Here is a 23,691-nt window from a genome sequence, read left to right on the forward strand (position 1 = left end):
ATGGCCATATCCCAAAATCACTAAAGCAAAACACAGCAAAGACGGCTGGACACACAGCTCAAGGGGCAGTGCACCTCTCTAGCAATCAAGAGACTCTTCAATTACAAATTCATACCACCAACAATGTGACACATGCACACATCATGACACCTAATGTGAGCGATGACTGACTGTGCTGTGTAAAATGCAGTGAGATGAGGTCTCCTAAAGCATTCGCTCTGCTTCGGGATGAGGTCTGTGTTCTCTTCCATATAATCATTGTCACTGTTGACTGCCTGATTCTCCTGTCTTCTCTGAACTGCCTTTGCTCAGATTCCACCCCAGAGCTGGCTATATAACAGGAGGACATGCAAATGGGGCCTCCCTCTGCTCATGAAAAGCTGCAGCTCTGCAGGTCATGCCTGATGTCCAGGGGGTCCATCCTGACATCAACATTGGGCACAGACCTCCACCATGGAGGGGGCTCTGACCTGGGTTTTCCTTATGGCCATTTTACAAGATATTTTGCAGAGAAGAAGGGACACTGGGTGTGTGAGTGAAGCTGAATGGGAGGTACCGTGGATGTGTGTGACCATTGCTGACCAGGATTCTCTGTGTTTGCAGGTGTGCAGTGTGAGGTGCAGCTGGTGGAGTCTGGGGGAGGCTTGGTGCAGCCTGGGGGGTCCCTGAGACTCTCCTGTGCAGCCTCCGGATTCACCTTCAGTGGTTATTGGATGATCTGGCTCCGCCAGGCTCCAGGGAAGGGGCTGGAGTGGATTTCATCCATCGATGGTAGTAGTAGCACATACTACGCAGACTCCGTGAAGGGCCGCTTCACCATCTCCAAAGACAACAGCAAGAACACACTTTACCTACAGATGAACAGCCTGAGAGTGGAGGACACGGCTGTCTATTACTGGGCTACAGACAAACAGTGCAGGAAATCCAGACACAAACCTCCCTGCAGGGCGCTCAGCACCAGCAGGGGGAGCTGGGCACACACTGAGGTCATGCTCAGTCAGCACCAGCAGGGGGCGCTGGGCACACACTGAGGTCCTGGCAGTCACAGGAGCAGCTGTGGAGCTCAGGCCCTGACTCCTCTGTGTGTCTGGCCTCTCCACAGGACGCAGCATCCCCCACAGAGCTGTCCACTGTGTTCTTGCTGTTCTCCAACCCCTCAGCACACAGCTTTTTCCATCCTCCATTGTCGTGGTTCTGTTGTGGTTGATGAGGCATCCTTGAGAGGACCAGACACAGCACCATGCACGGTCGGTGGACACTGCTGAGATCACTGGGGTCAAATCTGAGGAAGGTCAAGATCCCTGCTCAGTCCTTTCCTCTCAGACTCGGGAGAGACGCAGTGGACTCCCTGGCTAGGTCAGTCTTTATCCTCAGGTCAGAGGGCACGGGATGTTGTGCAGAGCCAGGGCCTCCATGTCACTGATGGATTTCAAGGCCCACCGTTCTGCTCACACAGCCCAGGCGTCCAGCCCGGCTTTGATCCTGTTGTCCCCTTTCCTCTTGCTGGTGACATGTGAGGGGCCATCAGTCAGGATATGGGGCTGCTCTGTGACCCACAGAGCGCAGTCTTGGGCACTGCTGAGCTGTGGTTACCTGCAGAGCCCCAGTGACCCCCACCAGCTCCTCTGCCTCCGTCCCTTTCTACACACGCTGTAGATGACGAGGTTGGATGGGGTTCTCAGCCACAGTTCTGGATCTTGCCACTGCTTGATCCTAGAAGGACTCATGAGTTCTTAATTGTCTCTGTGTTGTCCACACCTGTCCTTCACACTAAATCCCCTGCAGACATGGCCTGTATGCAGTCTCTAGACCCCAGGCCCAGTACCGGGACCTGGAGGTCAATGAGGCTGTGGCCCTGGCTCCTGCATGCCTGGGAAGAACTCGCTGGTGTCCCCAGGCTGCGTGCCCTGGACTGTCCTGTCCTCCTCTCTATGGACTCTGGTGGGAAGCTCAGGGGATATTTGTAGCTAAGGGCACATGGATGAGTGTAGAAACAATCGTCACTTGGGATTTCACCTGCATCACCTCATGTCCTGAGCCTGTGCACATGGGACTGAGGACCGGCTGGGGCCAGGTCCTCCTGGAGCACGAGGGCTGTGGAGGTGCAGGGTGGGTGGGAGCTCCTGCGATTGGCCATCAGGAAGAGATCTAGAACCTCCTGCAGAGCCTGCTGCAGACGCTGTGGTGGAATGTCATCCTCTCTAGGCTGTTCCCACTCAGATCCACCCAGGTTGCCAGAGAGGAATTAGTGAGGAATGTCATTCCATCCACACAACACCTCCACTGCAGCCTTCAACAGGCTTGGTTTTAATGTGTGGCACTGATCTGCCGGGGATATTTCCAGTTCTGGGTCACTCAAAAGCCAGGCTGCCGTTCCTCAGTATCAAGGCTGTGTTTGTGTAAAGGCCTGGAGAAAAGGCTTCTCAGAGACAAGTGAGGAGTGGGGACAATGTGGCGGTGGGGACCTGGGTCTAGCGTGGCCACCTTCCTGGCTGACAGGTTTCTCACAATGTGCGTGGATGAGAGCAGTGCTCCATGTGCAGTAAGAGCAGAGAGCTCAGGTCATCCCTGCTTCCCAGAACAACCATGCTAATGCTCCTCTCCTGCTGTTGTTACAGGTTCACTGGGAGACACATACAATAGACCCTATGGAGAGATCTAGGAGTACAGCTCTTCACAAAGACTAAGCCAAAGACCAACAAAGTAAGCACCAGAAAGAGGGTACTGGGAGTGGAGAGCTGAGGGGCAAATGGTAGAAGGATGAAGGAGACAACGTGGAGAATGCAGGCAAGAATACAGTGCCTATGCCACAGAATTGACAACACTGAGCTAAGGGTGGGTCAAAGGGGAAAGGTGAGGAAGGAATGACACAGATCCACATGCCTTGAATCCACAAACTGCTTTGTTCAATAATGTCAGCATACATGTCCTGAACATTAAGCAGAGAGAGGGAAGAGGAGTTTTGAGGGGTGGGCAAGAATGTTGAAAGGGGCGACATTGATCAAGCCTCAGTGTGTTCATAAACTGCCTCACTGCACGGCAACACCTTTATAGAGCAACTTTTTTATTTTGTTTTTATTTAATTTAAAAAATTGTTTAGTTGATGTACAGATCAGTTAGAATTACGTGAATCAGGTACAATCAGTGCAGTTCTTTTTTTTTTTTTTTTTGAATGGGGTCCGGTTGTGGGGCCTGAACTCTGGGCCTGGGCGCTGTCCCTCAGCACTTCAGCTAAAGGCTAGCGCTCTACCACTTGAGCCACAGCACCACTTCCAGCTTTATTTCTTTTTGCTTATGTGGTGCTGGGGAATCGAACCCGAGGCCTCAGGCATGCAAGGCAAGCGCTCTACCACTGAGCCACCTTCCCAGTCCTCCGTACAGTTCTTTATGAACCATTTTCCCCTCTGTTGCTCTCTCCCAATCCTTCCCTCCTGTCCCCACCCATAAGATTTCCAGTTCATTTTCCACAGTGTTTGGTAACTATCACTGTGATATTTATTCATCCTGTCCAGATTTTATGTGATTCCATTCTTTCTCAAATAAAACAATTAGTAAACAATACAAAAGGAAATGGGAAAATGTTTTTTAAAAAGCAAATGGCTTAGCAATCTTGACTAATGGAAGCAGAGTTAAACTTCTGTAAAGAAGTTCATATTCAATCTGGTTTTCTTAAAGCCAATTGATTAGAGAAATTTCACATTTTATACACTCAACTAACAAACTCTGTCTTCCATCTGCATCTCCTCTATGGGCTGCTCTCTTGAGACATCTGCCCCAGAGCTGCTTTATAGCAGAGGACATGCAAATAGAACGTCCCTCTGCCCATGAAAACCAGCCCAGCCCTGACCTGAGCTCTGTGAGCTGATTCCACCAGTGACTGAGCACAGACCAGCACCATGGAGCTGGGGCTGCGCTGGGTTCTCCTTGTTGCTCTGTTGAAAGGTGATTTATGGGGAGCAAAGGACACTGAGTGTGCAAATGGACATGAGTGGGAGGAACAGTGGGTGTGTGTGACCATTGCTGACCAGGATTCTCTGTGTTTGCAGGTGTGCAGCTGGTGGAGTCTGGGGGAGGCTTGGTGCAGCCTGGGGGGTCCCTGAGACTCTCCCGTGCAGCCTCCGGATTCACCTTCAGTAGCTATGGCATGAACTGGGTCCGAGAGGCTCCAGGGAAGGGGCTGGAGTGGCTCTCATACATCAGTGGTGATAGTAGTAGCATACACTACGCAGACTCCGTGAAGGGCCGCTTCACCACCTCCAGAGACAACAGCAAGAGCACACTTTACCTGCAGATGAACAGCCTGAGAGTGGAGGACACGGCCGTCTATTACTGTGCTACAGACACAGTGCAGGAAATCCAGTGTGGGCCAGACACAAACCTCCCTGCAGGGCACTCAGCACCAGCAGGGGGCGCTGGGCATAGCTTGGAGCCGGGTCAGCTCAGGAGCAGCTGCACACAGAGCCCAGGGCTGCTCTCCTGCTGTCTGCCCTGCCTCTGTGTCCACAGTGTGACAGCATCTCTCCTGAGTTCATGACCTGCACTCCTCTGTGATGTCTCCAGTCCTTTGCTGGGACTTTAAGAATGAACAGAGTATCACGGTGGAAGCAAAAATGGCTCTGCAGTGGTGACCAGTATTTGATCCTGAAGAAACTCAGGGACCCTCGTGACCCCATGAGACTCAGGACAAAGATCCCAGGATTCAAAGAGTTGGAATTTGTCCTGTGAACAAAAGGAAAAATCCTGGCATGGTGACTCATGCTTACAATACTAGAGACTTGGGAGGAGGAGATTAAAATGAGTATTTATGGAGGCCAAATGGGCAAAACCTTAATAACAACACATCTCAATCGATAAGCTGCATGTGGCAGCTGTTTCTTGTGATTCCAGCTACTCAGGACACAAGTGTGGAATCACTGTCTGGAACCTGCCCCAGGCAAAAACACAGCACAGTACCAGAAAATAAATCACATCAGAAAAGATGCAGAAAGGGCTGAAATGCATGTGTGTGCCTAAAATAGTAGCCCAGAGTTCAAAACTGTACATAGAGTGACAGAGAGAGAGAGACAGAGACAGAGACAGAGAGAGAGACAGAGAGACAGAGACAGAGAAAAAGACAGAGAGACAGAGAGACAGAGACTAAGTCAGACAGACAGACAAAGAGAGAGCGCACAGCCCATTGACCCATGACTCTTAACAGGCCTCAAATGCTGCCCTCCTTCCTCGCCTGTAGCACTGCTCAGGGGTTCAGAACTGACCTGACAGAATTGCTCCATTCATTCACTTTCTGTCTCAGTGATTCTTGGTATCTCAGCCTCCTTTTCTCTTTGTCCAACCACCAAATGTACTTGGGGACCCAAGTCATAAAACACAGGGATTGGCCATACCCCTGGAGGTCTGCCCATGGCACCCTGGGAAATGTTGGTGGACTCCTCAGTCTCCCCTGACCAGGGCCTCTTGCTGTCCTCCAGGGGATGTGGAAGTGGACAGGAGGAGTCTGGGTTGGATTGGACAGACAACAGGCCATGTGCATGTAGACTGACCTTGCTGGGCCCCGTCTGTCCTGGCTTTCCTCCATCACGATGGCTCTGGAGTCCTGCGGATGTCCCGTCTGGGATGGAGGCCGGGTCCCTGTGGCTCCGTCATGAGCACTGTCACTGTGCACACGCATCGTGGGCACAAGGAGCTGGGCCAGGTGATCTCACAGCAATCTGACTGAGCTCCCTGCATCCCGGACACCCCCACCTGCTCAAACAGGTCCTTGTTTATTTCTCCATTACATCCTGATCAGAGAAAAGAGCAAGCTTCACTTCCTGAACAAGAACCTGTGTGTGCACTCTACAGGCTTTAGGAAGAAGACTTCCAAGTTCTGAGGTTCTCCCCTGGACAGTTTCTGTAGATGATGAGACAAATCACTCATTTCACCAGGAGACATCCATTACTCTGTCCATGTGGAGACAGATGTGACCTCGTTTGGAAGAGAAAACTTGTGGTGAGGAGTGTCTGGTTCCCGTAGCACAGGGAGGGGACTGTGGAAGACACTTCTGTATTCATCATTGTAAAGAGTCAAGACAGGATGGGAAGATTTGTACCTAACAGAAATCATCAATAGTTTAGACAGAATCTACTTAACCTATTGAACGTCTACCAATGTGTGTGTGTATTGTGTATTTTATAGTTTCCTGTTGTTGGCATGTGTCCATTAGAATGAATGAATACATCACTAAATTAATTAATTCCAAAATGAATAAATGAGGAAACATACAATTAACCCTGTGTGAGTTCTACTGATGTCTAGGGGCCTGCAGGTCAGCGGTGTGTAGACCTCAGGGTCCAGACACTGTGCCACACTGTGTTTCATGGGTAACGGGGACAGGGAAGGATCATCTCAGGGCACGTGTGAATACTTCTGATATTGGTGCTCATATTGGTTCCCTGAAAACATTTTTCAAAGTTTCTTCAGAATGTCATATTTTTTCTACCTCTATTAGTACAAAATTCATAATTAAGTGTATTTGGATTTAGATTTGCAGCATTTCCAAAATTATTATTGTTATTATAAATGTGATGTTTACAGGGGTTACAGTTGCATAAGTTAGATAAAGAATACAATTAATTGGACAATATCAATCCTTCCCTAGCTCTCTCCCCATTTCTCCCTCCATCGTTGTATAAGTCATCGTTTACATTGTGTCTAGTGAGTAGCACTTCTGCCTTTACTCAGCCTTTTACTTCCCATCTGTGCAGCCCCATGATCCCAAGGGTGCAGTTACTGTGAAACCATTGTCGAAATGAAGCTAATCCACAGAACATCACAGAACATGGACTCCTCCATGTTCTTCAGAGATTGTGTCTTCTAGGTTCTGAGACTTGGATCGTCCCTATTGTGGAAGAAATGACCTGGTTTCAGGCTTCTGGATTTCTGAGACTTGTCTTGAGGTTGCTGTAGGATCACTCATGGCTGATGAGAAGATGTGTTCTGGAGCCATTACATTAAGTGTTCTGCAAACACTGTTAGATCCTGAACTTGTCATCACCTAGCTGGGCACCTGTCAATAGTGCGTGTAATTCTAGCAACTCAGGAGGATGGCATCTGAGGATTGTGTTTTAAGTTAGGTTGGGCAGGAAAGTCCATAGGACTCTGATCTCCATTTAACCACCAAAGGCGAGGAATGGAGCTGGGGCTCAGTAGTAGAGCCGGAGCCTGGAGCAGAAATGTGCAGAGACTGCACCCAGGCTGTCCTGGAGCTCAAGGCCCAGGACCACCACCAGAAATAAAAAAGTAATCATCTGTCACCTTCACTTTAGCTCCAGTATTTCATGTGTGTGTATAAGGAGCAACAGCGTGTTGACTGGTGCTTCTCCAGAGAGACCGTGAAGGTCAAGACGCAGCCTCCAGTAACGTGTCCTGTGACATCATTACTGGACAGAGCATGTGGTGTCACAGTGGTGACCCCTCTCAGCACTAATGGATGACAGTCGTATTCATATATTTAGAAGAGACAGCAAGGCAAACCACTCAAAAAGAGCCAAGAACTCAAGACGAGGAAAGCGCAGTGGAGGAGGAACGGACACCATAATTGGAAGGCTCCTCAGAGTGCAGCGCGGGCAGCGGCAGCGCTCACAGAGCCCTGTGCTCCTCAGAGCTTCTCCTCCAGGGGCAGGGGTGAGGACAGGCCGCGTCCAGGGCCTGACGCTGTCGTTCTACCCTGTGCCTGAGGCGCGAGTGACAGACTCACCGGGTCACCACAGGGGCCGGCCTGCTGCCGACCCTCCAGGGACGTGGATTCCACGCATGAACTCCCGTGGAGGACCTTTGCTCCGTGGTCTGATCTGTGTCTTCTGGCTTGTGTCCTCAGCCATCTGCTGCTGCCAGAATCATGGGCTGAGCAGTCAAATGTGGAATTCTCTGGAAAGAGTTGCTCAGCTCTGCTCCAGAGACCAAGAATTCCGGGTGACATGGAGGCGGGGTGAGGACTGTGAGGGAGCACCGTGGGCTCCTGCTGTCCCGTCTCATTCAGACGTCTCCACAGACAGATCAGCAGGAAGAGAAACACTGCACTTGTCACAGCAGATGGGGAGTGGGTGTATACACTGGTGCTTTGTGCGTCTTTGTTCCAGGAAGCAAGATCATCTCCCATTACGAGGCCGATAAGGACACTCCTGCCCTGCAGAATGCCATCTGTCTCCACACAGTGGGAACTGGCGTCTGCTCCCTAATATCAAGAGCACACGGGTCAGCAATAAGGAGTGAACAAATGGTTAGTAAGTCTCTGTACATCCGTGGCACAGGTAGAAGACTTTCCCTCTCCACCATCACAGTCTGATCCCTGAGAGACCCGGTTCTCGGGATCAGTGATGTCACTACTTGTTCACTGTTTGAGACCGATGCTGCACAGCAGTGTGTGCATTTCAACACCAACCCAGTGTCCCAGTGACACTGATGAGGAAATGGGTGGTTTAGAATAAGCAAGTGGAGCCAGGCCCCAGTGCTCTCCTTCTCATCCTAGCAGTTCAGGAGAGGACCACACACAGATCTGGGGATCACACTGTAGCCAGTGCAGGAAGGAAAGGCTGTGAGACTCTTATCTCCTTAACAGCCAAAAAGCCAGAAGTGGTGGTATGGCAGAAATGGGAGTGAGCCAATCTATCAGAATGCAGACATTCTCATGAGCGGTCACTTCTACCAATCTCCCTCCCAGTTCAGTACACCTCTGAAGACCAGGACAAGCCCTGCAGTCCCAGAACACTTGGTCCACAAGGATTTTCCTGCTTCTGCTTGCTTGTTCTTTCTCTTTCCCTCCATTGACACACATTGGATCTACTTCCTGATCAAGGTTCTGAGGTTCTGTGAATGTATGTATCTGTGTGTTTGTGTATATATGTGTTTCTGTGGTTATACAAATATAAATGATGTGTGTGTTTCAATGTTCCTGCAGGTCTGTTTTGCTGGTGAGTGTAGAGATACATGTAGGGTTTATCTGTGTGTGTGATACAGAGAGACACTGTGCTGATTGCACACATTAAATCTCTTGGTCTCTCCTCATAGCCTTCACCTCACGTCCTTCTTGAAAGGTCAGGGCCCCGAGGGGAGAGCTTGTCAAGACAGGGGTGCGATCTGTGAGAGACCCGCGGTCACCTCCCCTGGGGGACAGGTGACAGGGACGCTGCCCCTCGTATGCAGCCACAAGCAGAGTGACCCCACATGCAAATTCCCACATACACACCCGGAGAAGTCGCACCCTCGCTTAAATTCAGCCTCTTCTGCACTCTGGAAATGTGTCTGCGCGTGACAGCTGTAACCTCGTGACCGTGGAGCAGGTGTGGTCTTTGGGCTCCTGCTGGCAGCTCACAGCGGTGCTGACTTGGGACTGGGCAGGAGCGTGGGATGCGGCGTCTGGGCCGAGACGCAGCTGCTCCTCTGTCCACAGCTGTGCTGTCCCAGGTGCAGCTGCAGGAGTCAGGCCCTGGCCTGCCGAGGCCCGTGCAGACGCCGTCCCTCTCCTGTGCGGTCTCTGGTGACTCCGTCAGCATGGTGACTGTGGAGCTGGATCCGACAGGCCTCAGGGGAAATGCTGGAGTGGACTGGACACATCTATAAACGTGGGAGCAGCGCGTACAGCCCGAGCCTCCAGAGCAGAGTCACCATGCCAGTGCACACCTCCAGAGCAGAGTCACCATGCCAGTGCATACCTCCAAGGACCAGTGCTCCCTGCAGCTGAGCTCCGTGACCATGGAGGACACAACCTTGCACTACTGTGTAGGACACACTGAGGAGACCGGGTGTGAGCCCTGACACAAGCCTGCCACAAGGATGCACGGGACCCACCGGGACGCCCAGCATGCCCGAGCCCAGAGTCCATCCAGAACACAGCGTGCAGCCCAGGGCTGTTGTCACCATCTGACTGCTCTCTGTCCAGCCGACTGCCAGGGATCCCCTCTGGATCTGGGGGGCTGCCACTCCATGGTGTCTCTGAGTTCACAATGTGATCATGTTGTTATGATCTTCAAACAATAAAGAATGCTCCCTCATCAATGAGACCAGTGCATCGCCCTGGAAACGGCAACGACCCAGCCGTGGTCCCAAGGACTGAGGAAGGCCAGGGGACCTGATGATCACTTTCCCATCAGACCTGTGGAGACACTCTGGGATTCCCTGCTGAGGAGGCTCTGAAATTCCCGTTGAAAACGTGAGGGACATGGCTACGCACAGGTCCTCCCTGCACTCCAGGCTGTGTGGGAAGTGGGGATGGGAGGATTGTAGTTTGAATCCAGCCAGTGAAAACACTAGCCAGGCTGAATCTCAGTCAAGGAGCTGGGGGTGACAGCCCACGTCCGCAGGGCCCCCAGCTACACCAGAGCTATGGACACAGCGTTTGAGCTCCGAGCCCAGCCTCAGTCAACACCAAGGCTCTGCCCGAATAACAGCTGACAGCAAAATGAGAGGCATGGCCAGTCACGGCACGACGGCCCAACGAGCACAGGCCTGAGTTCTAACCCAGTACTTCCAAATCCTGTGAGGAGAAGCCAGACCACCACCCCTGGAGCTAGCAAACCTTCCCTTTCTCCCATTCCTGCCTGTGCATATCCAGCTCATGACTGGACAATGGGGTAGTGTCAGTGGACTCATTTTCCTGGTCAAAGACTCTGTTCCATGTGTCTTTTCTCTGTTCAGCCAGAAATGGCTGTTGTAAGTGTGTGGACTGAACCCCAGGTCAGGTGAGGACCTGGGGTCAGGTGTTGCTCAGGCCGGGGCTTCTGCAGATCTGAGGAATGTGCCGGTGCCACGTCTCAGCCTGCGTGCATCAGCCCTCTCCTGCTGCCTCTCAGCAGGCCTCCTGTGGGAATGGAGGTGGACGTCAGGTCTGGAGGGAGGCTGACCAGGAGTCCTGGGATGTGGATGCAGAGCTCACCCTTGTCCACTCTGAACACATGATTTCACCTCCACCGTCCGCAGCTCTGGGGAAATGGACACATGGGCTGCCTGTTTGTGCTGGGAGGTCCAGTACTGAGGGCAGGTGTCCGTGAGTCCTGGTTTTGTGCACTGTCCGGACACTGCTGCTCACCCTGAACCTTGTGCTGAGAAGAGCAGCATCCCGAGGCCTCTGCCCCAAGTCCTGGCCCCTGTGGTGCTGCTCCTCACTCTCCTCTCATACTCCCATCTCTGAGACAAAGACAAATCTCGCCCTGTTCCCTCACCACACCATTACCCGAAGGAACAAGGCTCATTTCTTGAGGAGGGATTTTTGTCTGAACTCCATGGCTTAGGAAAGGCGTCTTTCACCTGTGAAGGTTTCATCCTGTGGAATCATTTGGACAGTACACAAACCCTTCTCCTCACCAGGAGACAGCACGCTCCAGGTACCTGCTGAGTGTGTGTGGAGCAGGAGGGGCCCAGTGCTGTGCTGACCTGGGATCCTGGTGCCCGTGTGTGCCACAGCCATGGTGACCACAGACACCGCAGTAAAGACACCAAGCTGTGGAACTCAGATTTTGGCCTCCAGGATGGCAAAGCCTTCCTCCAGCTCAACTCTGAGTTGTTACATATCATACCACATTTCCATACAACAGTTTACCCAGCATAGGAGGCCCCACACAGACACCAGCAGTGTGAATACCACCACCATGGGTACAGATTCTTCCTGTTGATTTCCTCTCCATTCTCCTATAAGCTCCTCCAGCTTCTTGAGAAAACTTCCTTATTTGCCCCAGGGTGGATCGGTGTCAATCTGGTTCTCCCTGTTCTCCCTAAGCCCATAGATTTCCTCATCCTCCTGAAGCTCCCTGCACAGCCTCCTGGACATTGGGTGATTGTTCATTTCTGGGTTTTAATTTCCGGGCTGGTAGGCAGACGTCTACTGAGCCTTTGGACGCTCTAGCAAAACCAACGCCCCGTACTTTGACAGTTCCTGGCTTCCAGGCATTATCAGTGTCATCCTTTGGCCATATCGGCTGATGTGAAGATTGCAATGTGTGGGTCTTTCCAATGTGTATCTGCTACTGAAATATTGCACACAGGAATGGAATTTCAATATTAAGGGCATATAATGTCATTGCTATGTCATGAGAGCCCCCGAAACTCAAGCTCTGAGACCCCAAAAGGATAGGGAGGATGCATTGCCACCTCCCACATGAACCCTCAGAGCACTGAGACTATCCTGAAAAGGTCACTCAGTCCTGACTTGATGGGAATGAAGATTTCTATGCTGGTGTAGGCTAATTTCAAACCAGGCTTTCTGGCACCTTGGGCTAGAGAAGACTCAATTACTGCTTACTTTGGCTTCTTAAGATAAAGAGGTCATTATCACTGGAGTGTGATTAGACCACGTGGTTGGTGCTAGTGACTCACTCTCTGAGGTACGCCCTGCACCCTACTCAATAAATACCTTGTAAAATGGCCCCAGGACACCGGAAACTGGTAGAAGGCTTCAGAGCTCAGGCACCCCAGACCTGATTCCAGACCTGTGTCCATTACTGTCCTGTTCCTAGTCACTGCATATTGCAACATGTGTGGACATAAATGACTACTCTGGACTGAATATTCCAGAACCTAGACAAAACACCATTAAGAATTGATAAATGCTTGAGGACATAACTGTGTTTAACAGGATCTAAACAATATACAAGAGATACATGCAGTAAACCTGACAGGCTGCCCACTCTGTTTAGTGTCAGTTCAAATAACAGATCAGGAAGAGCATCGGGAAAGTTAAGGCTCACCTTGTGGAGGGGCTGCTGGTGTCTAGGCCCTGCTCAGGAGAGGGCTCAGCCCACATGCTCCGGATGACCAAGCCTCCGTGAGAGTCGGGTTCTGGGAAGGAAGGAGGGACGGCGATGGTGCCCTGCTCCTGCTGAGATGGTGACATTTGGTGTCCTTCTCACCACTTTGCTAAAAGTTCTCAAGGTCAGAAAGTTTTGTAATTATGTCTACTTCCTTGAAATAACATTGACAATTAAAACGATGCACATTCACACTTAGAGTGCAACGTGACAATGCTCACAAATGCTGTGGAACCGTTGTCAACGCAGATCTAAGGATGGTACACCACGCACAGGTTCCATTCTTTGACAGTGAGAAAGCTTGCGGTCTGCTGACTTACATGTTTTCCCAAAAACAGACCACACAGGTGTCAAAAGCCCTCCTTTGTCTTTCTGAGCTGCATTACCACACTTCACATGAACTCCCCAGAGTCATCTATGTTGTCACAAATGCCAGGACTTCCTCCCTTCCATGGATGAACAATCTCCTGTTTTGCAAAGACACCACATTTCCTTTCTCCATTCCTTCTCTCATGGACACCTGGGTTAATCTGGCTTGCTGATGTAAACAATGCAACAGCAACTGAAGATAAGAAACAAATGTGCCACTGGACATTACTGGAGTTTGGAATCGATGGCATTTCTATGTTTGTGTGCTCATGGACCGTGGTATAACTTCCAGTCACGTTCTTATTTACATTCTCACTGTCAGCCTGCCTGCTTTACATGACCCGGGTTGGCCCCCAACACTCGGTATCTCTCATGTGTTTATAAGCATTTTTATTGTGCACTTTTGCACAAACAGGGACCTTGTACTCTCCCTCTGCTTTCTCACTCAAGGCTGGTTCTCTACCATTTGAGTCACGCCTCAATTTCCTTTTCTCTTTTGGATCCATGACTGGGATTCAAAGTCAGAACCTGATGTGTTCTCTCATTGACTAACTGCCTAACAACTGAGCCACGCCACCTACACCAGGGTTGATTATTTTTTTTTCATTTCCTTCATTTCAGGGTTTTTGCTAGTTAACAGGTCCTCAGCCATGTGTCCCATGGCAGATCTAGCATTCCCTCTCTGAGCACACCTGCTGTCACCTGCTGACAGCTCAGCTCTCTTCCCCAGCAGAGAGCTGCACACAGGTCAGAGCTCAGTGCCACAGTTTCTCCACCCTCACTGCTTCTCTGCCATGTCCTGGGTCCCCAGGAACTCCCTGCTGCTTCTCCTTTCCTCTCATCCTCAGAATCTGCTCAGATTTGTGTCAGTGGATTCTTGTTCATGGACAAAAGTGTTGTTTACGTTCAGCTCACCAGGTGTTCAGCACTAGTAATCACTGTAACCCATGAATTGAAAGACAGATGCAAGGGAACTGTCAAAGGGTTGATAAAACAATTTGAAGAAAACACAAGTGACTTCTTGATAGTTACCAAATATTCATTTACCTATGTTTAACTCTGTGTGTGACTCACTGAGGTTATTACAAGTACACAATACACATGATTTTGTTGCAAATACACAATACATATGAATGAGAAAAATAGATTATAACAAATGATAAACCAGAGCCCTCTATCAAGCCTCTGCCTGAACCCTGGCCGACCTGGTTGATGGTCAAAATGAAGTTAAGTATGGGAAAGCCACACCTGATTGCTGCTCAGGAAGGAGGCTCTGCAGAGCTCACAGATGAGCACCATTCTCCTGGAACACACCAGAGACTGTGGACCCTCCTTGGCTGTGCAGGCCCAGACCAGGCATGGAGCTCATACCACGTGAGATGCTGCCAGTGTGAAAACAATTCAACATTGTTTTACATTCTACCGAGTGCACAAGGAGGTAACATATATGTTGCACTTTGTGTATTGTGTGTGATCAGAAATGCTGACAGAACGGTCACCAGGCACAATGACAGAGTGAGAGGACATGTGTGTCCCTCTGCACCCCAGAAAGCTCTCAATGTTCTCACACTCTGTGTCAGGCTCCCAAGGAGCTGCAGGTACAGTGTGAACCACAGCACGGGGTCAGTGCATCATGATGTCTCCAAGGTGACCATTGTCACCAAACCCCTCCAGCACAGTCTCCTCTGCTCTGGGAGCCCAATCTCTAGACTTCCCCCCTGAGCTGCTTTATAGTAGAGGACATGCAAATAGGACGTCCCTCTGCCCATGAAAACCAGCCCAGCCCTGACCTGAGCTCTGTGAGCTGATTCCACCAGTGACTGAGCACAGACCAGCACCATGGAGCTGGGGCTGCACTGGGTTCTCCTTGTTGCTCTGTTGAAAGGTGATTCATGGGCAGCAAGGGATACTGAGTGTGCAAATGGACATGAGTGGGAGGAACAGTGGATGTGTGTGACCATTGCTGACCTGGATTCTCTGTGTTTGCAGGTGTGCAGTGTGAGGTGCAGCTGGTGGAGTCTGGGGGAGGCTTGGTGCAGCCTGGGGGATCCCTGAGACTCTCCTGTGCATCCTCTGGATTCACCTTCAGTAGCTATGGCATGAACTGGGTCCGCCAGGCTCCAGGGAAGGGGCTGGAGTGGATTTCATACATCTATGCTAGTAGTAGCACATACTATGCAGACTCCGTAAAGGGACGCTTCACAACCTCCAGAGACAACAGTAAGAACACAGTTTACCTGCAGATGAACAGCCTGAGAGTGGAGGACATGGCCATCTATTACTGTGCTAGACACTGTGCAGGAAATCCAGTGTTGGCCAGACACAAACCTCCCTGCAGGGCGCTCAGCACCAGCAGGGGGCGCTGGGCACACACTGAGGTCATGCTCAGTCAGCACCAGCAGGGGGCGCTGGGCACACACTGAGGTCATGCTCAGTCATCACCAGCAGGGGGCGCTGGGCACACACTGAGGTCATGGCAGTCACAGGAGCAGCTGTGGAGCTCAGGCCCTGACTCCTCTGTGTGTCTGGCCTCTCCACAGGACGCAGTGTCCCCCACAGAGCTGTCTAGGGTGTTAAGGGCTCCTGTGCTGTGTGAAGACATTGCTCTCCAAATCCACTGGTTTCTTTCCTTCTGCAGAGATCCTGAGCAGAGTCCATCTGCCCTTCCCCATGCTGTCCTTCATCTTCCTAGAGGAAGAGCAGACACTCGTTGCTCAATTTTTTTTTTTTTTTTTTGGTCAGTTGTGGGGCTGGAACTCTGGGTCTGGTCTCAGTCCCTTAGCTTATTACCTCAAGAAGAGCACTCTACCACTTGAGCCACAGCGCCACTTCCGGTTTTCTGGTGGTTTATTTGCAATAAGAGTCTCAGGGACTTTCCTGCCCGGGCTGGCTTTGAACCTCCATCCTCAGATCTCAGGCTCCCGAGTACCTGGTTTTGCAGACATGATCCAGTGACACTGGGCTCATACTCACTTGTTTACACTCAACCTCTTCCAGACCCTGGAAATACTTCCTGTGAGTCACAGACATCTTCCTGAGGCCTGGATGCCGGGTGGGCCTTTGTTTCCTTGCTGGCCGTTCCTGGGTGTAGGACATCGGGATGCGGTCAGGATGTTGTGAGGACGCTGCATCTGAACTCAGAACACACCGTGTCTCCCCATGCCCCGCAGTGAGGTGCTCTGTCCTCAGATGTCCTGTCACAGCAGCTGCAGGCATCCCACAGCCTGGCCTGGCCAAGCCCCCGTGGTCTCTGTCCCCTGCCTGTACCATGTAGGTGGCACTGGCTGTCATTACTGATGGAGCCGGGTCCCACAGCCCCAGGGAAGCTGCTGGCAAGGACAGGAGACATCTTCAACTGCAGCCGTCTCTCAGGAGTCGAGTCACAGTGTCTGAGGACACAGCCAAGAAACAGATGCCCATGAGCTGAGCACGGTGACCACGGGGACCATGGATTACTGTGCAAGAGACACCGGGAGGGAGGTCAGTGTGAGTCCTGACACAGACTGTCCACCAGACCCTGAGTCTGAGCTGAGGAGGTGCTCAGGGCCAGCAGCCCTGGATCTCACCCCAGAAGCTGGGTGGGAGCTGGGTGTCAGGTTCTGTGACGCTCCCTCCTCCCATTCCCAGGGTCCCTCTGGACACCTCCCCAGCACCCACAGTCCCTCTGGGCATGCCTGCCTTCCTTTTGTTTTCTTTTCCTCACGTGCTCACTGGGGTACTGTGGGAGGGAAGGACTTCCTCTGTGTGTGGATGAGATGGGATCAGCCATCAGCTTCCTGTGGAGCACTGCCACTTCCTGTGTCCTTCTTCCCTGATGCCCACACCTGTCTCAGGTGAGCGGCCTCCCTTCCTCTTCCCCTCAGCCCCCGTGCTGTCCACTCTGTGGACACTCCTGCTTCACAGCGCACGGCAGCTGCTGATGGTCATTTCCACTCTGTCTACACCCTCAGGATGGAGGGGGATGGAGGACCACTGAGCTCTCAGTCCCCAGCAGGGGCAGAGGCAAGGGCAGAGAGGAAAGCCCTCCCACCCAGGGGTTTCCAGGGGTCTAACGGAGGCCCGACTGTCTCTCAGGGCCTGTTCCAACATGGTTGACAATGCAGACTCAGTTGCACTAAAAATCCCTCGAACAAGAGTATCCTCAGCTAGGGACTGAAATGTGTTTACCTACGAGACCAATAAATGTACGTGAAACAAAGAGACAATGTGCTGTCCCATGACTCCAGGCTTAAATGAGGAAGTGAGCCGAGTGCAGCCGTCTCCTGTCATGGGGACCATCCACAGAGGCCGAGGAGCCTTCATCCCGCCCTCTGCAGCCACCACAGCTGCCTGGCTCAAGGCACTGCCGACCTCGGCCTCTCTTTACACTGGGAGGTGGGCTTCAAACTGTAGACCTTTTTCTTCTTGGTTCTGTTTCTCCGTGGTTTGAATGGTGCTGTTTGCCCTTTCATGATTCCTGGGCTCTTTCTGTCTTCCTATCTTCTGAGCACCATCTGTCATTTGGGACCCTGAGCCTTCTCACTGATGGAGGGAATTAGAAGAATGGAGGATGGTGCTAAGCTCCTAGTTTGCTGTTTGTGGTACAGTGATTTGAACTGCACACTTTGCACTTGCTAATCCAATAATCTGCTGCAGAATCAGGCCTGCAGCACTGTTCACCATTGTTTATTTTTGAGATAGTAAATTTTTTCTGCAGAGGCAGACATCTGGATGGTGATTCAGAAGAGAGTAGAAAGATAGGCGGGTGCTTTCCATGATTCTCCTGGATTCTCCCCATGGAAGCTGAGCATTCTGTCTTAGGATAGTCTCACAGAACTGCTTTTAAATCCCAAACTCATGCCTGTAATCCTAGCTATTCAGGAGGCTGAGATCTTAGAATCATGCTTCCAAACAGCCTGGGCAGAAAAGTCCTCACCAGACTCTTTTTTTAAAAAATATTTTATTGTGAACATACTGTACAGAGGTGTTACAATTACATGGGCAAGATAATGAGTACATTTCTTATCAATCATTGTAGCCTCCTCCTTTGTTTACCCTTCACATTCCTTCCCAGCCCCCCCCCCCACCCCCTTACCCACGCCTCCTCCCCCACCAAAGTTATAAAGTTCGTTTTCGACATGCTAACTTGTACTTCTCATTGTTGCAACGGGTCCACCTGTATCCTTATTTAAACAACTTGTTTTTCCCCTTCTCCTCCACCAATTATACTGACATCAAATACAGCGAAAGTAGGAGGTATACTGGGAGGGGGGGACATACAAAGCAACAAAGAAATAATCTTATAAATGTGTTAGAAACAAATGCATGAAAGAAAAAAAAACATTTAAATACATATCTAAGGGTTCATTTCCCTAACATCACCTTATCTGACCTTTTCAGCTTGACTCATACATATACTAGATATTGTAGAAAAGGGAAACCATGGGACCTATGTTTCTTTGGGCTTGGCTTACTTCACTTAATATAATTTTTTCCAAGTCTTTCCATTTCCTAACAAATGAGGCAATGTCATTCTTTCTGATGGAGGCATAGAATTCCATTGTATATATATACCAAATTTTCTTGATCCATTGATCAACTGAGGGGCATCTGGGTTGGTTCCATATCTTAGCTATGGTAAATAATGCTGCAATTCACGAGACTCTTATCTCCAATTGCCCACTCAAAAACCGCATGGCTGGGCTGGGAAGGTGGCTCAGTGGTATAGCACTTGCCTTGCATGCCTGAGGCCCTGGGTTCAATTCCTCAGCACCACATAAACAAAAAGAAAAAAAAGATGCATGGTGCTGTCTCGCAATGTGGTAGAGCATTAGCCTTGAGCAAAGGAACTCACAGACAGTGCCGACATTGTGAGTTCAACCCCCGCCAACAACAAAGATATAAAAAGAAAGAAATCAGTTTGATCAACATGTGTCCATCAGTGTCACCCATTTAAACTTTATCCCCATTCCCGCACAATTATATTTCCTCCTACAATTTGAACCTAAACATCATTTATGTTTAGTGTTCTACCACTAAGATACATTTGTATACTTTTAAATTGACACAACACATTTATTAGAGAGATCTTAGTAATTTGATATGCTAATGTAATTTGTAATGATAAAATTCAGTAAATAGCATGCCCTTCCCTTCAGCATTAAATTAATGCAAGACAATTTAACAGGCAGGTACGTGACAGAGCAGCGAGGCCCAGGGTCCTGCTTCAGGGCAGAAATGGCCCAGAACAACTTAGCACAGGAGAGAGCTCATCACCGGGGGCTTAACAATCAGCAACCGATCTCAGGACAGAGTTCCATGGTACCACAGCCACAGAACCTCTCCTGCAATACAGATTGTCTGTAAAGCCACACATGGCAGAGACAGGACCAACCCTGGATATGGATGTCATGTCTGATAATCTGCACACACAATCACGCAGGGAAGAGGGACAGACTGTCATTTCCATCACTGATGAGTCTGTGGGAGCAGAGGACCCTTCTAAGCTCAGGACAGAGTCCGTGGTAGCAACATTCTTGCCAAGGCCACAATCCATACGGTGCAAGGTAAAGACCAAGACCTGACCATCGTTCAGTGTGGATGTCGTGTCTGATAATCCCACACACTCACATACAGAGGGGAGGGAAGGGTTGGTGACATTTTAGAAAGAACAGAGAAGCCTCTCAGGAAACTGTGAAGTGACCTGGGAGAGCCTAGAAAGGACAGGTTCTTGGGTTTTCATCTCAGCCTGGGGCAAGGAAGGTGAGTTCCTCCTCTGCACACACAGCAGGTCAGAACCGCTCACTGAATGCATGAGAGGGGAGAACCAGCACTCCCTTAATCCATGTCCACCAGTGACACACAGGGAAGGGAGAGAAGTGAACGTGGTGCTGCCAGATCTGACGTTAAAATGTAGACGACACGCTCATTCCTGTGACTGCACTCCTACTCCATATGACAGCAACAGCATAAAATAAAGATATAAAGGCACAAAGAGATTGCTGGAAACACCTCTTCAGCAACATTAAATAATGTCAAAAGAGTAAAGCTTCATCATAAGGATAGTAGTGATAATGTCTCTAAAATGATTTACTATCCACATTGTATCATGGAAACAAATGTCTCAAGGAAACAACAAAAGAAAACTCTAGAACCCAGTGAAATAATGATCAGAAGACCTGCATTGACAGTTCTTTAAAAAGATAAATAATCCAGATGCTAGTGGCTCTCCTGTTTAATCCTAGCTACTCAGGAGGCTGAGATCTGAGGATCGTGGTTCAAAGCAAGCTCAGGCAGGAAAGTCTGTGAGGCTCTGATCTCCAATAAACCATTAGAAAAACAGAAGTGCAACAGTGGCCCAAGCAGAGGAACTCTTGCCTTGAGCTGAAGAGCTCAGGAACAGCGCCCAAGCCCAGAGTTTAAGCCCCACGACTGACAACAAAAAGACAAATATTCAAGTACAAGATAATATACTTATATCAATGAAATGCAAATCAATTCCACAGTGGAATATATCTCCTCACCTAAGTCAGCGTGACTGTTATCACAAACATGGAAGAATGTAAAAGTTGGTCTTCTCGTAAAGTGTGGGGAGGAGTTCTGCTGAGAATGCACACTCCAAAGTTTTAAGTTGTATTGTGGGTAATTTTTACACATTTAGTTTGAGGAAGGGCCTGAGATTAAAGTAAAGGTTCAGCCAGAGAAGAACAGAAAGGAAATGGGATAGGGGTGGACAATGGAATAGAACTAACCCACAGAAAGGAAGAAAGACTGTCATTTGTGATAACCTAAAGGAAGTTAGCTTAAAGGAAATAAACCAACCATAGAAACATCAGTATCACATCATGTTTACAAGAAACAGACTGCATAGAACAGAAAAGGAAGTGTTGGTTACTAGAGAATGAGGAAGGATGGAGGGAAGACAGGATTACACGATCGGAAGTTGGGTACAAAATTGCAAGCAAATAAGGAATCAAACGATTGATAAAACAATGTGAAGAACATGAAAATAATTTATCAACAGTTACCAAATCAGTGTTTACCTATAAGCAGTGTATGTTACATGTAGTGACTCATTGAGGTTATCACAATATACAATTCATGGGATACTGTCAGAAGTGCAGAGTGCATATGACTGACAAAAACAAACAACATAGATTGACAGTGACAAATGATACACCAGAGCCCACTATCAAGGGTCTGCCTGAACCCTGGCCTTCTTGGTTGGTGGTCAGAATGAAGTAAAGTGTGACAAAGCCAAATCTGATCTCGGCTCAGGACGGAGGCTCTGCAGAGCTCACAGATGAGCACCATTCTCCTGGAATGGCTGTGCAGGCCCAGACCAGGCATGGAGCTCACACCACGTGAGAAGCTGCCAGTGTGGAAATGCATTCACCATTGTTTTACACTCTTGGGTGTGCACAAGGAGGTCACAGGCATGTTGCACTTTGTGTTTTGTGTGTGATCAGAAATGCTGACAGACGATCACCAGGCACAATGGAAGAGTGAGAGGACACGTGTGTCCCTCTGCACCCCAGACAGCTCTCAATGTTCTCACACTCTGCCTCAGGCTCCCAAGGAGCTGCAGGTACAGTGTGAACCGCAGCACATGGTCAGTGCGTCATGATGTCTCCAAGGTGACCACTGTCACCAAACTCCTACAGCACAGACACTTCTGCTGTGGGAGACCAATCTCTAGACTTCCCCCCAGAGCTGCTTTATAGCAGAGGACATGCAAATAGGATGTCCCTCTGCCCATGTAAATCAGCCCAGCCCTGACCTGAGCTCTGTGAGCTGATTCCACCAGTGACTGAGCACAGACCACCACCATGGAGCTGGGGCTGCACTGGGTTCTCTTTGTTGCTCTGTTGAAAGGTGATTCATGGGGAGCAAGGGATACTGAGTGTGCAAATGGACACGAGTGGGGGGAACAGTGGATGTGTGACCATTGCTGACCAGGATTCTCTGTGTTTGCAGGTGTGCAGTGTGAGGTGCAGCTGGTGGAGTCTGGGGGAGGCTTGGTGCAGCCTGGGGGTCCCTGAGACTCTCCTGTGCAGCCTCCGGATTCACCTGCAGTGATTACTACATGCACTGGGTCCGCCAGGCTCCAGGGAAGGGGCTGGAGTGGGTTGCACGAATTGATCCAGGGGGTGGAAGCACATGGTACGCAGACTCTGTGAAGGGCCGGTTCACCCTCTGCAGAGACAACAGTCAAAGCACGCTGTACCTGCAAATGAGCAGCCTGAGAACCGAGGACACGGCCCTGTATCACTGTGCAGGGCTCAGGGAGAGGAGCCAGTGGGGCCTAGACACACAGTGCAGCGGCCTAGGCCAGCAGGCGCTGAGCCGCGTCAGCTGCAGGGGTGGCGAGGAGGTGGCCCTGGGGTCTGGCCGCACCCTCCCAGGGCTGCAGGACCCAGCTGGGGTCTCCCGCGCTCACAGACCCGGGTGGGCCCGGTGCGCGCGCAGCAGGGCCCGGCTGACGTCATCACCCGCGCTCCCCTCCCTTCACGCGTGCGCAGCCGCACTGGGCTGCGCGTGCGCCCTGGGCTCCCCTCGCTCTGGCGCGTCTTCCCGCGGTGCCCGTGGCTCGTCGTCTGGAGGCGGTGGCGGCCGGGGCGGCGAGCACGGCCGGCGCGTCCTCCTGCTCGGTCACAGGACGCGGCCGTGCACGGGGAGGACGGGAGGACGGCGGACGGGCGATGGCGGCGAGCGCGCTGTCCGTCCGTCCGTCCATGCGGAGCCGCACCTCGGGTCGCGGGGTGTGGACAGTGGCCATCTGGGCGCCGCTCCGAGCCCGCGGCGGGCGTCTGTCCGCCTCCCTAGGCCGCGTCTCCAGGCGTCGCGCGGCTGCGGCTCGGGCCGGGCCAGGCCGCTCCGGACCCGTCACGTGGTGTGGGCGGGTGTGCGCCTGCGCACGCGGCACGCTCCCCACGCGGCTCCAGGCTTCCTCCCACCCACCCTGCACCGCGTCCCGCGAGCTCCGCTGACCAGGCGCATGCGCCCCTCAGGACACTTCTCTCTCCTAGGTCCGCTGCCGCCCTGTGCTGCTCAGCACGGGCCGCTCCGCGTGCAAGGCGCAGGCGCGGTCTCCATGGCGCCTCCTACAGGAGGACGGGAGCGGCGATGTGCGCATGCGGGGAACGCGCGGGCCCCGCCCCGAACCACGCTCACCTGTGTCCTTGTGTCCTGCTCAGCACAGCGGGACGGGTCTGCGCATGCTCTGTGGATACAGAGGCGCTCAGCCCTGTCCACGTCAGCGTGAGTATGTATCTATACACCTTATTCACAAATGCATGTCCCTAGTGTGTGTGCACACGCGCGCACATATGTAGACACGCACATCCATGTGCACGCATTCATCTCATTGTGTATTCCTAAACAATGGCGTCTAGATATAAACATGAACTCTGGATTCTGTGGGATCTAGATAATTCTAACTCAAATGACACTTTTACCACTGGAATAGAAGGGAAAGGGTACACATATATATATTCACAGTGTACACACACACACACACACTTCCATCAGGGCTGGAAGGGGGGGTCTCCATACCCCTCTGGGGTC

General features: G+C 51.0%; 1 pseudogene and 1 gene segment (V, D, J or C); both read left to right on the top strand.

The window, feature by feature from the left end:
• Positions 1 to 3,869: 3,869 nt before the first annotated feature.
• The window catches only part of LOC138818880 (uncharacterized), a 76,392-nt pseudogene continuing 56,570 nt past the window's right edge, over positions 3,870 to 23,691 (top strand).
• On the top strand, positions 14,960 to 16,573 carry LOC138818883 (immunoglobulin heavy variable 3-48-like). The segment is given in 3 exon segments: positions 14,960 to 15,031; positions 15,136 to 15,455; positions 16,421 to 16,573. Coding segments are annotated over 3 exon segments (519 nt in total).

Source organism: Dipodomys merriami, unplaced genomic scaffold, assembly GCF_024711535.1.
Source record: "Dipodomys merriami isolate MVZ:Mamm:240054 unplaced genomic scaffold, mDipMer1.0.p SCAF_786, whole genome shotgun sequence".
In the NCBI taxonomy this organism is placed as follows: Eukaryota; Metazoa; Chordata; class Mammalia; order Rodentia; family Heteromyidae; genus Dipodomys; species Dipodomys merriami.